Below are 15,733 nucleotides of genomic sequence, written 5' to 3'. Positions count from 1 at the left end.
CTGGATGGCATCACTGACTCAATAGGCATGAGTCTGAATAAGCTCCAGGAGTTGGTGATGGACAGGGAAGCCTGGCATGCTGCAGTCCATGGGGTTGTAAAGAGTCGGACGCAACTGAGCGACTGAACTGAACTGATTATGTATATACCGCAATTTATTTATTCATCCATTGATGGACATTTGGGTTGTTTGAGCCATTCGGCTCTTGCTAATAGTGCTGCAGTGAGCCTTCATATACAGGAATTTGTTTGAGTACCTGGTTTCATTTCTGGGTCTGTACTCTAGGAGAATTCCTGAATCGTATGGTGATTCCATGTTCAACTTTTCGAGGAACCACCACACTGTTTTCCATAGAGGCTGTACCATTTTACATTCCCACAGATGGTGCCCAGAGGTTCCAATTTCTCCACATCCTCACCAACCCTTGTTATTTTCCATTTGGGGGTTTTTTGGTTGTTGTTTTTATATACATAGTCGTTCTAGTATGTGTGAAGTGGTATCTCATTGTGGTTTTGATTTGAATTTCCCTGATGACTAATGATGTTGATCATCTTTTCATATCATTATTGACCGTCTGTGTATCTTCTTTGGAAAAATGTGTGTTCAGATCCCTTGCCCATTTTTAAATTTGGCTGAGCCTGCTTGTTTATATATATATATATATATGTAATATGTATATAACATTTTATTTTTTATTTTTGGCTGTGCCAGGCCTTTGTTGCTGGGAGGGCTTTTCTCTAGTTGCAGCAAGCAAGGGCTACTCGCTAGTCGCAGCGCATGGGCTTCCCGCTGCAGTGGCTTCTCTTGTTGCTGAATATGGGCTCTAGAGCATGGGCTCAATAGTTGTGGCACACGGGCTTAGTCACTTCTCAGCATGTGGGACCTTCCCAGATCAGGAATCAAACCCATGTCTCTTGCATTGGCAGGCAGATTCTTTCCCACTGAACCACCAGGGAAGCCCAGCCTGCCTGTTTGTATGTTTAGAATTAAGGTTCTAAACTTGGTGCTCCTCAGGTGCCAGAGTTGTATATATGTTTCATCTTCTTTTTTTGGCCCCCCACTTGGCATGCAGGATCTTAGTTCCCCAACCAGGGATTGAACCTGCACCGCCTGCAGTGGAAGGACAGTCTTAACTGCTAGATTGCCAGGGAAGTCCCCATCTTCTTTTTCTTTTTTAAAAGCATATTTGTTTATTTATTTGGCTGTGCCAGATCTTAATTGCCACACATGGGATCATCGATCTTGTTTGCAGTAGGCAGGTTCTTTTAGTTGTGACATGTGGAATATTTAGTTGGCGCGTGTGAACTCTTAGCTGGGGCATGTGGGATCTAGTTCACTTACCAGGGATCAAACCCAGGCTCCCTGCCTTGGGAGTTTGGAGTCTTACCAACTGAACTACCAGGGAAGTCCCCATCTTATCTGTTTCCTGAAAAGCTAGGCCACCTACTTATTACCTGGTACCTGAAATGAGCAGAGAGAACAGGCTGAAAGAGGCAGAGAAAGTACACCAGAAGGAGCAGAGGGTTCTGGGAGAGAGCAGCCCCATGGAAGCTGTGACATCTCTGTCCTCCAGGTCTTCCTGGAGCTCTCAGCAGACTGTAGGAAAGTTACTCACAGATGTTTCTGGAAGGACTCAGGCTCCCAGGCCACGGGGCCTACCCTTTCATCTGCGTTTCTTCTGGGTATTGCAACATCCAGCAGGCCTCCTCCTGACAGTCCCCTGAGTGGGGGGAGTGTGCCTGTGAGCCCTTGACCCACTGGCCTAGGGTCTGGAGGACAAGGCTCACAGGGTTACTCTTGGGAGCAGCCTGTCTCCGGCCCCCTCCAGTGGGGCTGGGTTAGATGGGTGGTCAGCCCACACTCCCTGATTCCCACTGGCTCCATTCCAAAGAAATGGATTATAGAAGCCAGTCCCGCCTCCTCAAGCAGCACAGCCCTCTCCAGCCAGAAGCAGGTTTTCCTATATTCTGGGAAGAAACTCTGCAAGAGGAGAAAAGGAAGCCTAAAGTTAGAGACTCAAAATCATGTTCTCCTACAATAATTCTCCTATAGGAGACTCTCTCTCTCTGGCTTTGGTTATATGGTCAAGCTGCTGGAGACAGTCCCAACCTGAGGTGGCCTTGCAAAGTCCAAGTCAGCCCTGCCCAGCTTATGTGCCATGGTTTGAGATGGTGCTGTCTTCCCACAGTCTGAAATTCTCCAGTAGAGGCATACTTCTGCGTCTTGGAAAGCTTTTGTGTCTTAAAGGTTTGTTTTTACTTCTTGTTAAAAGGGGTATACTCTTGTGCCAGGGTTAACTTAAGATTAATAGGCAAGTTTTACAAGGAAATGTTGCAAGCAACACAGGAGAGATCCTAGTAGAAGATAAAAATACCTAAAACACACTATACTGCTCTTTTTCTTTTTTAATGGAGGTAAAATTCACATGACAAAATTAATCACCCTAAAGCCCTGAATTGTGGTTGAGTGGCACTCAGTCTGTTCAGTGTTGTGCATCCATCACCTCTATCTGACTTCAAAGTGTTTTTACCACCCCCAAAGGAGACCCTGTACCCCTTAAGCAATCACTCCCCGCTTTCTCCTTCCTCAGCCCCTGGCAATCACTAATCTGCTTTCTGTCTCTATGGATTTACCTATGCTGGGTATTTTGTATCAGTGGAATCATATAGCATGTGACATTTGGGGATCCATTGTCTTTTTTAGACATCCCCTTCCCCTGTCCCCCAAATCTACTCTCTCCTGCCAAGATCAAGGAATAAACTTTCTAAATATAAAGAATGAATAAAAACTCTCCACTTGAATTCACAGTAAAAATGTCCAAAAGTGTTTTTGGACAAAAATACAGACGTATTTTTCGATCTTTATAATGACGTCTCTCCAAAGCATAGTGCTGGATATTGCAGTGGACTCTGCCCGGGAGGACAGACAGGCCCTGAGGGAAAGGAGAGCAGAAAGGCCTGAGGTTCCTGCAGGCGCGGGGGCCAGGCCAGGGGCCCACGCAACCTGCAGGGCCCATCGTGCAATGGAGCTGCAGGAGGGACCCGGCCCTTCCCACCCGGTGGCTGCTCCGATCCTCCTCTGAGGACGCTGCCTCCTCCGACCATACCTCCTGTGTGTGCTGCTCAGGCAAACCCAAGTTCATCTGCCAAATTCAGGATACAACCCTGGCCATTCCGGGCTTTTCTTTCTGCCTTTCCCTAATCGCATCTGGGCGTGCTCTCTTAAAGGGGAAGTCGTGCGTTTTGACTGGCCAGGGCCCTCAGCCAGGAGCCAGCAAACGGCTCCCACAGTCGTGCTGCCCAGCGTGTCAGTGGCTCAGCCTCCTTACCCAAATGGCGAGGCTGTCTCCCCTGGATGTGTAAGTGTGAGCGCAGGGCACACTTGCTACACAGGATGGCAGGGGGCTGGGCCCAGGTTCAGCGGGCCGAGCATGCTGTCAGCCTGCGATCCATTTAGCAAGTCTGAGGTTGAGCTTAGACGGTGCTCCTGGGCTGTGGGCTGGCACTGGGACAGGGCTGAGGCGTGGAGTGGGGCGACGAGCCGCCTGAGAAAGAGGTCAGAAGTAGGAGGCTGGGTTGGGGACCAGTCTATTTTGGACAGGCCTTCTGGAGGCGCCAGCCTCGGGGCCTGGGGAGGAATAGAGTGGAAACTTTTCTAGTACACCTCTCCCAGCCCCGGGAAGCAGTGACACTGAACCTTAGCAGTCCATCGCCCCCACTTCTCTGCATGTATGTGCAGCTCCAACCACACTTGATGCGTTTATCTACTTGCCACTGATTTTTCTTGGTAAAACACCACTCATTTTTATATGCAAGCAGTGTTAAGAAATGTTTCGGGTCCCTTTCGCTCCACTTTAAAAATTGCTGGATACTGGCAACCTGTGTTTTTCCTTCTTTGCTATTCGTGCGCAGTCCTGAGTCCAGTGTGTGTGCACAGCAGGCCCTGAGTCCATGTTGGCGGCTGGCTCCCTGGCGGACTGGCCAGTGCCCGAGCATGATTGGCAACACACCTGGCCTGGTTTCTAGCGGGTCTGGTTTCCCATGTGCCCAGGAAAACCAAGGGAGGGCTCACGTCCCCTCATGCATAGCCAGGGACTAACTCAGTGCCACAAGCAAGTGGCTAATGGTAGTGAAATAGACCCTTGCTGTATTTTAGACTCCTTTCTATTCTACCCTTGGGTTTTGTTTGTATGGTGATGATGTTTGATCTTAAATCATGTAAAAAGAAAAAAACCTATTTTCACTGAAATAATTCAGACCTTCTGCTCCTTAAAAAAAAAAAAAAAAAGGAGCAGAGGGAAACAGAAAAGGGCTGGAGGGGGAAAAAACAAGTGGTGTCTCTGTGCGCGTACATTGACAGGGCAAAGCCACACCCTGCTTCAAGACAACTTCCTGTTTGCCACTGCCAACTGCCACTCCAAGGAGAACAGAAATGGTTCCGTTATTAGTGGCTGCTGCAGGACCACGACAGCCTGTGGGTGAGTGGTTCTGAGTGGCGCCGCGAGTTTAGCAGTGAGTTGGGACTTTGCACCTTCTGTTGTAGAAGACTGTGGCCTGCACTCCTGAAATTGAAGGTTGGTACAGATAGGAATCAAGCCGCCCTGGCCTCTCCTTACTCAGCCCGTGTTTTTAAACAGTGTGGTCCCAGAGCATTCGTATAAGCAGAATAGTTTTAATTCAGGGGGCAAGGAGAAGGTGGAGAGCTGCCCACCTAGGAAACCTACTTCTTGTCTGTTTTTTTTTAAGTCTGCATTTTCAGGTATTAGAGGATTTGTATGAAGTGCCTACTGTGAGTTGTCACCAGGGCAACCACCTTCCATATATTATCAATCCTTACAGGCTCATTTCTTCAACAGCAAACGCAGTGCGTGTCTATCGGGGCCACTCCCTGGGCTGAATGCCAGGGACGAGAGAGGGCACGGGACACCTGCCCTTGATGCGCCCAGTGACGGGACTCCTGTACCAGTGGACCAGCAATTACAGCATGGGGCGTGTGCTGCGGTGGGGTCCTCACGGTGCTACAGGGGCACCTGCCCCCCGTAACCGTATGACGTGGGCATTATTGTCCCCATTGTATAGGTAGGGAGACTGGGGCTCAGGGGGTTAAGTTCTTTGCCCAAGTCACAGCTAATGAGTGACAGAGCTGGGATTTGAGCCCAGATCTTTCTGATTCCAAAGACAGCAGTGTTTGGTCCACATTTCCAATGACTCCCGAAGCTGGTGCAGAACAAGAGAATCACCTTGGAATCTTTTTGAAGATACAGGTTTGGGGGCCCTGGCCTTGCTCTCCCAAGAAGAGGAGGTCTAGGTGGCACTGAGCGGTCTCAGGTGGATAGTGGCTTAGGCGCTTTCCCAACCTCTCACCTTGGGATCCTCCAGCCCTACTTGAGGCGTGGACCACACATGCCTGAGATCAGGGCCAGGGCTTTCAGTGTGCTTAGCCAAGGCACCTGGGTAAAGGCCACTGACATTGCCTCAAGACAGTCTTGGGAAGATTCAGCCCAGCTTTTGAGTAGTTTTAGACATTGGGAATCCCCCTGTCCTTGTGTCTTCCCACCAGAGATACCCCAGCTTTGCCCAGTGTCCAGCTGCCTGCCGCTCCTATCTCCTTGGTGCCCCTGGGGCAGGGATGATGTCAGTTGCGCCATCTTCAGGGAGAATCCAACAGCTTATCACAAAGCTGGAAGCCACTAGTTGTCACCTGGGCTGTGGTGGCACTGTTACACTCATGTGACTTGCACAGTGGGTATGTTGGTGGTTGGGGCAGAGATCACCCTGATGGAGGAGTTAATACCATACCGGTGGGGCTTCTTGTCAACCCCTCCACTACTGCATTGGCTCTGGACGCATGGGAGCAGCTGGGTCAGTAAAAGGTGAGGATGACAGCTCTGTCCCCAGGGGCAGACGGGCTATATACTGGCCTCAAGTTCTTCAGCCCACCTCGCATGGGAACCCTATTCTGTACTCTCAGGATGACCAGGTGGTGGTCAACCTGGATCTGGAGATTGTCTCCTCTTCCTGAGGGACCCCTTGGGCCATGGCAGTGTCTGTCTTATCACTACTCTTGTGTTTCAGTGTGAAAGAGATGCTAGAAAAAAAAAAATGAGTGAATGAATGAGTGAACAAATGAGGTGTGACTTTAACATATGCTTTTTGGTCCTTCCTCCTGTTGAATTTGCACCTGTTTTCTCCCCTTTTGGCCTCTCTGGTTAAGAATGTATTAGTGTTTGTTGTTGTGTGTTTTTCTTTTTTCTTGTGTGGATTTAAAAAACAACCTTAACAAAACCAGAGCCATCCTATATCTTCCCTTTTTTCCTCATCTATCTATGTTATGTATCCATATATATAGTAACAGATATATGGGTACATATCTGTTCATATTGCACTGCTTCCCTGGTAGTTCAGCTGGTAAAGAACCTGCCTGCAATGCAAGAGACCCCGGTTCTATTCCTGGGTCGGGAAGATTCGCTGGAGAAGGGATAGGCTACCCACTCCAGTATTCTTGGGCTTCACTGGTGGCTCAGCTGGTAAAGAATCCACCTGCAATGCGGGAGACCTGGGTTTGATCCCTAGGTTGGGAAGATCCCCTGGAGAAGGGAAAGGCTACCCACTCCAGTATTCTGGTCTGGAGAATTCCATGGACTGTATGGCCCATGGGGTCTCAAAGAGTCGAACACAACTGAGATACTTTCACTTTCACTTTTCATCTGTTTATATATATATATATAATATTTCATGTTTTTATAAAGTAATGTTTAGTGTTTGCAGATATTGGTGATATTTTTTATTTTCTTGTGAATTTGGGTAATACTGTCTCACACACACATTTCCTTAGGTTGAGATAACCATCGTACCTGTCATTTTCAGTTATTTTATCATAGATCCAGTTGATTGTGGTATTTTTTTTTTTTTTTTTTTTTTTTTTTACTATTCTAAATAGTGCTGCTGAGACTGTCTTTGAACTTTTCTTGGGGGAGGATATTTCCTTGAGGTCTATTTTCCAGACTAAAATTACCAGGTTACCAGATCAAATGCTGTCTGTGAATGCCTTTTAACTGCTGTCGTCAGCACGAGGTTGCTCTTAAGAGAACTGTCGTCCCTTGAAAGTACCCCCAGTGGTGTGTACATGTGTTTGTTTCCCCACTGGTCTACATTGCTGGGGGCGGTGGGGAGGGGGTTCTTTTTCAGCTTGGCTAAGTGTCTAGTGAGCGCATCCTTGGTGGCTGATGGAAATACTTCAGGGCCCTGGAAAGTCCCTGGGACTCCCCAAATCCTACCCAGCAGTGCTTGATGCCAGAAATGCACACCTGAGGATACATAACTAAGAGAAGAGAGGCGAAAGGGGGACGCTACTGAGAGGGAGGAGTAAATGGCATCCCAAGTTATTTCTGACTTCAGTGTTGTATGCCAGGCCAGCTCTGAAAATGGGAGATGCTTTGTCAAGAATCTTCCGAGAGGTTGGATTGCTTAAGTGCGGAGAAAAGAGGGCATCCCAGAGATACAAAAGGCATTGGTTCTGGGGCTAGGCAGGCCTGGGCTCTCCTTCCAACTGCCAAGGTCAATGTGACCTTGGTCTTGTTTCATAATCTCATTAAGCTTTAATTTCCCAACTGTAATGGGGAGGCTAACAGTATCCACTTTGAGGGGTTGTTGGGTAGATTATCCGTGAACTGGTGGGTGTAAAAGTAGCCTGACACATAGTAGGCACCCAGAAATGCTGCTCCTCTTCCTAAGTGAATGAATGGGCACAGGGGAACCAGATGGCCGAGAAACAAACGCAGCCCTTTGGGGGGATTTGAGAGCTGGGCTGACGTGAGCAGTGTAGGCACTGGCCCACGATGCCTTTTGTCAAAGTGCCCCAAGTGATGCGCATTGCCTGGCTGGGTAGCAGGTGAAGAGAGGTAAAGAAGATCTGGTCTAAGCTAACTGCTAACTGGTGACGGGCACCCCCGCCTGAAGGAGCACCTCCCAGCCACTCAGGCCCTGACAGCTTTTTAAAGAGCCCGCCCTCACCTCCCCTCCCCCGACCTGAGAATGGACGGGGGTCCAGGCGGCTCACAAGCACCCCCGGCACAGCTGCTTGGCACGGTTCTGTCTGCTGCTCTCTGCCTGCCTCGTCACTTGACTTTCCTGTGTCTTCATTTCCTCCCCGTTGAAGAAGGCTGATTCAATATCCCCCTTCTAACCACCCCGGCACACTGTATTTAATGTCCTGCCACAACTGTGGCAAATGAGACCACAAGTTCACATGCTGACACCCTGCTCTCCACTTCCGGGTCTTCATAGACTTCCGACATAGACTTCGACGGGTTTCCCAAATGCAGCCTGCCTCAGTGTCCACAGCTGTAAACTGGGGGAATACCTGCCCCACCGCCTCACTGAGTGGCCACAGGATACAGCTAGGTGGTTCCTGCATGATTCCCTAGGCTGAAGTCTGGGCTCTGCCTCTCACACTCCAGCTTCAGTTTACTTTTGGAAGTTTAGAGGTGTCCTTTATGGAAAGCATCCTGACTCCAACTACTAAAGCAGATAGAATCCCTTGATAAAATAAAACCCAGCTAATAATTTGCCAAACACTTGCTCTCAGACATGGGGGCCAAGAGGTACTCAGCACTGTCCAAGGAGCAAGCCAGGAGCTGGCCTCAGCCCAAGGGAGCTTACACAGGCGTGTCGGGCCACAACTGACTGTGGTGTGTGCACACTCTGTTGGGGGGGTGGGGTGGAATTGATCCCTTAAACACCATATTGGAAAGTTCCCAATGAGTTCTTTCTAAAACGGATACAGGGAACCACATTGGGTGTTGGCACCTGGCTTGGCCATTCATGAGGCGTCTGTGCTAAGGTTTTAAATGCAGGACCTTGATGCCCTGAGTATAAAAATGTCTCAGTGAATAAGCCTAAGGGGAGGGGGAGGGTTTAGAATTTTTACCGAGGTAGAATCGCCTGAGAACCTGGTAGACTTTTCCCAGTGGAGAGTACAGGCAGAGAATGGTGGAGACACCAGGATTCCCCACATAGCGTCTGCCAGCCCCCTGCTCATCGGGCCTCTGGGATGGCACCCTGGACGGTGGCACTAACCATACACAGTGAGGCAGGTGGCCTTGGTGACAGAGTCAGGGCTCCAAATTTCCTGTGATGGAAATACAAAACACTAAAAGGATTTGGTGTTTTATTTCTTTGATCCCGGGGTCCCCAACTCTTTGAGGTTGAGGTCTCAGGCTGTGGCTGGCTGATACCTTAATAGCTGCCAATTAGGTGTTTTCCCCCTCTCTCCCTGGGGCAGTCGGGTGCCCTGCTGAAATGCCCATATTCACTGGGGAGGAGAGGTATGTCCAGCAGCCCTCCAGGTGCTCCCTGCCCACTGCAGCATCTTCCAGGACTCAAGGTGATAGAGCCCAGACTCTGAAGACATCCCCAGGTATAATGTTTCCTAGCTCCATGAACTCAGCCAGCTTGTCTCTCTGACCTCAGTTTCTTCTTCTATAGAACTGATATAATAATTGTGCATCTCTCAGACTGTTGTAAGAACTAAATACTATAAGATAATCCAAGTGTTTCATAGAGTTCTTCTTTCATAGAAATCTTTCCATTGGCACATGGAAAATCTTAGTAAGTTATTATTATTTTGGTTAAAGGACAAAAAGGGTGAGAGCAGAGGTTGTTGATCCAGCATCAGTCATTGAGATTGTTATTGATGTAGTGGACACTTAATTCTACATGAGTGTCTTGACAGTAATTTCCTGTTTTCACTTCGGTAGGTAACTAGTACTCACAATCAGCCTCAGCACAATAGATTGGTTTGGCCTTTCTGTTCCACAGTCTAGAAAGAAATGTGTTTTAAGAACTATAGCTTTTTTCACTTTGGGAACTACACCTCAAAGAAATAATCCTGAATGACTTTTTAACTAAATTGTAAAAAGAAGAAGAAAGAAAGAAAAAAGTCAGACAGTAAGTAGTTAGAGAAGAACTAAGTAGTCTACAACATGTCAGTGATTAAATATTCTCCAGGCAAGAATACTGGATTGGGTAGCCATTCTCTTCTCCACGGGATCTTCCTGACCCAGGGATCAAACCCAGGTCTCCTGCATTTCTGGAAGTTTATTGTCTGAGCCACCAGGTAAGCCCTAATTAAATATTACCTAACCATTTAAAATGACCTATATATGGGAATTAGAAACATATAAGTAGAATAATGTAAGTTGAAAAAGAATAATCCAAGGTATCGATTGATTACAGTTTTGTTAACGCATCTATATATATTAACAAAGAATGAGAAAATTTGGAGGAAAAGGATTTTTTTCTCTGAGATTTATCTATAGAATATTTTAATAGTGGGTAAGAAATGCAGTGTTCTTTAAACTGTATCTGGGCAAAGCAAATATAATTAGAATAATTATAGGGATCCACCTGAGGCAATCCCTTGACCAAAATGGGTGGGGGGGGGGTGGAGATGAGTAAACCCAAAGTAGGTGAGTTCTTGTATCAGAATGATTGTGATGTACATGTGGAACACTTTAGCCAGAGACATTCCACCTGCCTGACAACATCTTTCTACAAGAAACTAAGACTGTCTTTCCCATCAGCAGCCCACCCACTTCTCCAACAAGGTTGTCACAGACTAGAGAAACAGATTGGATAGGTATTACGTCTTTATGAAAAATCTACTCTGCCCTACCCAAACATCAGTACTACCCATTTTCAAAAGTTTACCCAAATGAAGTGTGATGCTTATCTCCTAAGTGAAGCTCCAATCACTTTGACACTGTTTCCCCACTTACACAGGCTTTGTCACCTGCACCGTGGCTGGTAAGCTCCTTCTCAAAGCTGAGGGGACAGAAGTACAGGTCTGTTTGTGGAATACCATGAAGATGTGACAGTTTTAATTTAGTCTGATCAACACGGAATAGTTTTGCAAATAGGAAATACTGCTTCAATCTCTTTTTATGATACAGAAATCTCCCAGTTAAAATAGGAGGGTGAAGGGCCATCTTCCAAATTTGATGAGTATTCTCTTGTATACAATTTGTTCTTTCAATTGGTCATTCAAGAAAAAATTATATGGCTTCTCTCGTGGCTCAGATAGTAAAGAATCTGCCTGCAATGTGAGAGACCCTGGGATCAATCCCTGGATCAGAAAGAACCCCTGGAGAAGGGAATATATATATGGACTGAGCATGCACACACAGACACACACATACCCCCACACACACACACACACGTGTGTGCTCAGTCACTTCAGTTGTGTCTGACTCTTTGTGACCCTATGCACTATAACCCACCAGGCTCCTCTGTCCATGAGATTCTCCAGGCAAGAACACTAGAGTAGTTTGTTATGCCCTCCTTCAGGGGATCTTTCCAACCCAGGGATCAAATCCACATCTCCTGTGTCTCCTGCATTGCAAATGGGGTCTTTACCCACTAAGCCACCTGGAAAGCCTATATGGGTGTTGTGTTGTGTGTGTGTGTGTGTGTGTGTGTGTGTATAAGCCTTTTTCTTCTCAAAGAGAGAAGAAAAAGGCTTATCCATTGATTTAATTTTTTCTGTGAGTTAAGTAGCAGAATGTTTTGGCAGGGTCACTAAGTGTCATTCTCTGGGGGTGATTTTGTAATCACTGATCTGGCCCATTCATTTGTCCTTAAGGTCACTCTTCCTTCTGATTTATCTTGCTCACTTGTATTATTTTCAGCTCTTAGTTTAAAAGAATAAAAATTCTCTTCATTTTGAAAGTTTCTCTCCCCCACCAGAACAGAGGAATATTTCTGCACATCCTTTCCCCCCACCCCTTCTGCCAGCTTGAGTACATGAGAGCAAATGAGTGAATAAAGTCTGCAGAAAAATTCAAAGCAGTAGTGGTAAAAATCAAGTCTTATTTTAGTTTTGGAAGCTTCTGCCAATAGAAAAAATTGCTAAGCAAGACATTTCTGAGGGGCAGAAACAGCTATGAATTTGAAGTGAGAAGGCTTGGTTCTGGTCTCAACCCTGCAGACTGGTAACTGGTAACCTCTCTCACTGATAACCTCGTCTGTCAACAAGCAGATCAAATGAGCTGACTTTTTAAGACTCAGTTCTAACCTTCAGTGATTCTAAGTCCTGCACTTCCTAATTTCTTGGCTTCGCATCTTGGTCACAGTACACCCCATTTCCTGCCTTCCTGAGAAGCAGCTCAGTCCCTGCCCACAGCATAGAGGCCCCGTTCCTCTCACAGCCATTGGCCCTGACCTTGGCTAGTCACCTCATGCTCTCTGGGTCTTCTTTGGCCAGTCAGCCATGAGGAGGGTGGAGATGGCTGGCTGCTTCCTGCCTGTCTCAGAGGGGTTGTAAAGGCCAGTACAATTTTATGAAAGATGAATTCCTCCAAGGAAGATCCCACCTGAGTAAGATATTTCAATACTTTATCTGTAATTATTGCTGTAACATTCAGAAGTCATGAGAGATGGGAAGAGAAGGAACAGGCGTAAGAGTGCCTTGTATTCATGATAATAGAGTGGAAAGAGGCCTTCAAGGCCATCTAGGGACCCACTTCATTTACAGATACAGGCATGGAAACTGAGCAAGTTTAAGTGGTGAACTCCAGGTCATAAGCCTAATAATGTGATGCAGTTGGAGTTGGAGCCTGAATCCCCTGGCTTTCAGCCCAGGGTCCTCTCTTCTACATCAAAATAGAGGTCCTAGAACTCTTGGTTTCCAAATCCTTCAATGTGATGCCTCTGGGAACTGCACATGTATGCAAAGCCTCTTCTTGATTCTGTGAAGAAAGACTCCCCGGTAAAGTTACTCAGTGCAGGCAACCTGTGAACCCTGGTCAGGCAAAAAAACACCCAACAATCAGATGATCCTCAAAAACCCACTTTCCCCTCCCAGTTCCCACTTCCTCAGAGGACTAGAGCCAGTCTGCTTGGAGACAACTTGGCAGCCTGCTGGGACCAGGGAGCACAGAGAAACCCCAAAGACTTGTTCTGCTGGTCAGAGTACCTGGAACAGCAGCCAGAAATATCTCCCTAATGAGAAAAGCCTGAGACTCAGGTTGGAGATGGAGGGACAGTGGGATCTGCCAGCTTTGCCCTCATCTTGTTCGTTATCACATTCAACCCAGATGTCCAGCTTTTGATATCTGGTCTTTCGCATTAGGGTATCTGTTATAATTTCATTTATTTCACTTACACATAGTAATTAGGCACTAAGTGTTATATTTGTGGGGCTCTGTAGTAGGTAAGAGGGAGCCAGAAGGGGCTTAGGATTTCAGAGCATTTGTCTTTTGGGGGGGTTCAGGATTCCTTCCTGTAATTGTATACAGGACTTGGAGGCATTTTTCTTGGGAAGGGGTCTTTAACGTTTATCAAATCTGTTACCCTGTCACAGATGGGAACCATGGTAGTGGGCGTGCACTTGAGCTCTGCCTCGGGCACCCGCTCTCCTGGTCGGCATCCTCATCCCACCCATTGAGTTGAGACCACAGATGACCGAGGGTGGACGGGTGGGGCAGGTCTGGTGTCCCCGGAACCCCAGGAAGCTGGACCTGGCTGCTCAAGTCCAGGCCCTGCTCCTGTGGATTCTGCCTCCATTGTTATGTCTTTCTGCAAGTCCTCACATGGCACCTGTGGCCCTGGGCCTCAGTGAGTCCTGGACAGGCCACAGGGACATGTGGACAGAAGCTTGGCCACCTCCCAGATCTAGAGGACGCTTTCATTCAGCCCTGCAGGTCCTTGTGATTTCAGTGCTCCCACTAGGGGTCTTCCCAAGTGGCACTAGTGGTAAAGAACCTGCCTGCCAATGCAGGAGACATACGAGATGCAGGTTCGATCCCTGGATTGGGAAGATCCCCTGGAGAAGGGAATGGCAGCCCACTCCAGTATTCTTGCCTGGAGAATCCCATGGACAGGGGAGTCAGGCGGGCTACAGTCCAGGGGGTTGCAAAAAGTTGGACATGACTGAAGTGACTTAACATGCGCTAGGGGTCAGGTTTGAGAAATTTCTGTTGGCTCTCTTAAAAGTTATACCCTCCTCACTGCCCTCAGGGACCCTGTGGCCTCTGAGTGGCTGTCTGAGGATGTGTGGTTGTGTGGTTCTCTCACTGCGCCCAGGTAACACCTGGCGTCCCCTCTCTGTTCCCATCTGTGACAATGATTTTGGAGGACTGCCTGGTAAATGCCTCAGGTGAGAACTCTGGCGCGAGTGCAGTGTGCCATTTGATACAGAAATTCAGAAGGTAATCACTGCTAGTTGGCGGGACAGGATGTCAAGCAAACTGTGGTCAGAACAGAGGCTCCAGGGGCCAGCACTGCAAGATCAGCACTCTGCTCTCTGCCTGTTGTGTATACTAGCGTGCATGTGACTCACTTGCTACAGATGACGTGCTGAGTTCTATTCTTTCTCCCCCTGTAGAGAGAAGACACGGTTCAATGTGTAGACCTTCTCCATCTCCGGCGTCTCCACCCTCCAATTCCAGGACATCCCTAGTACAGGTGAAAACGAAAACCTGTCTCAGCGGCCATAACTCTGCCAGCAGCTCCTCAAAGCCATTCAAAACGCCCAAAGACAATCTACTTACCTCCAGCAGCAAACAGCACACAATCTTTTCAGCGAAGGGATCAAGGGACAAACCATGGTGAGTGTCGGGTGGGTGCTGGCGGCTGGCTGACTGTTGTCGCTGCTTGTCCCTGTGACCACAGGAAGCAGTGCTTACCCATTGTCTTTGTTCCTGGGCATCGTGTCCAGGAATCTGGGGAAGTGGGGAGGGAAGGGACAGAAAACCATCGTGATGGGATAAGAAACCTAAACACTGGAGAGAACCGGGAATTTTAAAGGACCATCTGCCTGACAGGGGGTTTTGTTCCACTCCTGAGAGCTGAGGCAAGTTGTATCTAAGAAGAGAGTAAACGGAGAAATACTCCTTAGTTACACGGTCACCTCTCAATTTTCTGCCTCAGTGAAGAGAAGTGTTGGTATAAATAATCAAAACCACAGCCAGTCAGCCCAGTGGGGAGTGAGGCCATGGCCCTGCCCAGGGCCCTGGGAGGCAGGCCCCCCACAGAGCCCGCATCACAAGCAGCCTGGTCTCCGCTCCGTGAAGTAACTGCCAACAGAGGCAGGTAATTGGGAACTAACCACAGGAGGAAGAGAGGAAATCCAAAGAGAACGTCCCCACTTTGATGGGGTGGGAGATGGCTGGCTGAGATGACTGTGAAAAATCAGAGGCTTTTAATTCACTTTTTTTTACCTCCATCTTTACTGAAAGTCAGTAAAGGTTACCTATGGAATGGACAGATAGGAAACCAAACAGAAAATGAGGACTGGAAGCATAAGATGAGTATCTTCAAATGCCAAGAGCCCTTACGGACCGGCTTAGTACAGAGCCTCCAGCCTTACCTTGCTGGCCTTGTGAAGGCAGACAAGGGATAAGTATGGAGATTGTTCATCTATATACTTAAAGAGGAAGAAGTCTTCTGTTAATTCCTGCTAGTTAATTACACTTACGTTCATAGCTGGGAAAGCTGTGGATGAAAGTCATCATCAATTGGTTTGTCACTGCACGTGGGAAATTATGATGACTTTGTAAAGAGCTAATTGTGCCAGATCAACTGAGGAGCCTCTCACAACAGAGAGGAAGGGTTCGGACATGGCTGTCAAGAAGGGGATCACCTGTCATGCAGCCAGGGTTCACGGCCAGGCTTTGCTGTCTTCCGAATGTTAGGATCTCCATACTGTAGGACATGACTGTAACTGGTTAGGGAAG

The 15,733-nt window shown here is 47.7% G+C and overlaps 1 protein-coding gene across 7 annotated transcripts in view; it reads left to right on the top strand.

Annotated features, from left to right (window-relative positions):
• ATXN7L1 (ataxin 7 like 1) overlaps nucleotides 1-15,733 on the top strand; it is a 252,662-nt gene that overhangs the window by 192,437 nt on the left and 44,492 nt on the right. For all 7 annotated transcript variants that reach the window (XM_055590218.1, XM_055590217.1, XM_055590214.1 and 4 more), the window contains one exon: nucleotides 14,383-14,605. In XM_055590218.1, coding sequence (XP_055446193.1) covers nucleotides 14,383-14,605 — 223 coding nt within the window. The remainder of the gene's footprint in view (nucleotides 1-14,382; nucleotides 14,606-15,733) is intronic.

Source organism: Bubalus kerabau, chromosome 8 (genome assembly GCF_029407905.1).
Source record: "Bubalus kerabau isolate K-KA32 ecotype Philippines breed swamp buffalo chromosome 8, PCC_UOA_SB_1v2, whole genome shotgun sequence".
NCBI classification, from domain to species: domain Eukaryota; kingdom Metazoa; phylum Chordata; class Mammalia; order Artiodactyla; family Bovidae; genus Bubalus; species Bubalus kerabau.
Note: the sequence above shows the minus strand (reverse complement) of the source record. Positions and strands in the feature narration are given on the sequence as shown.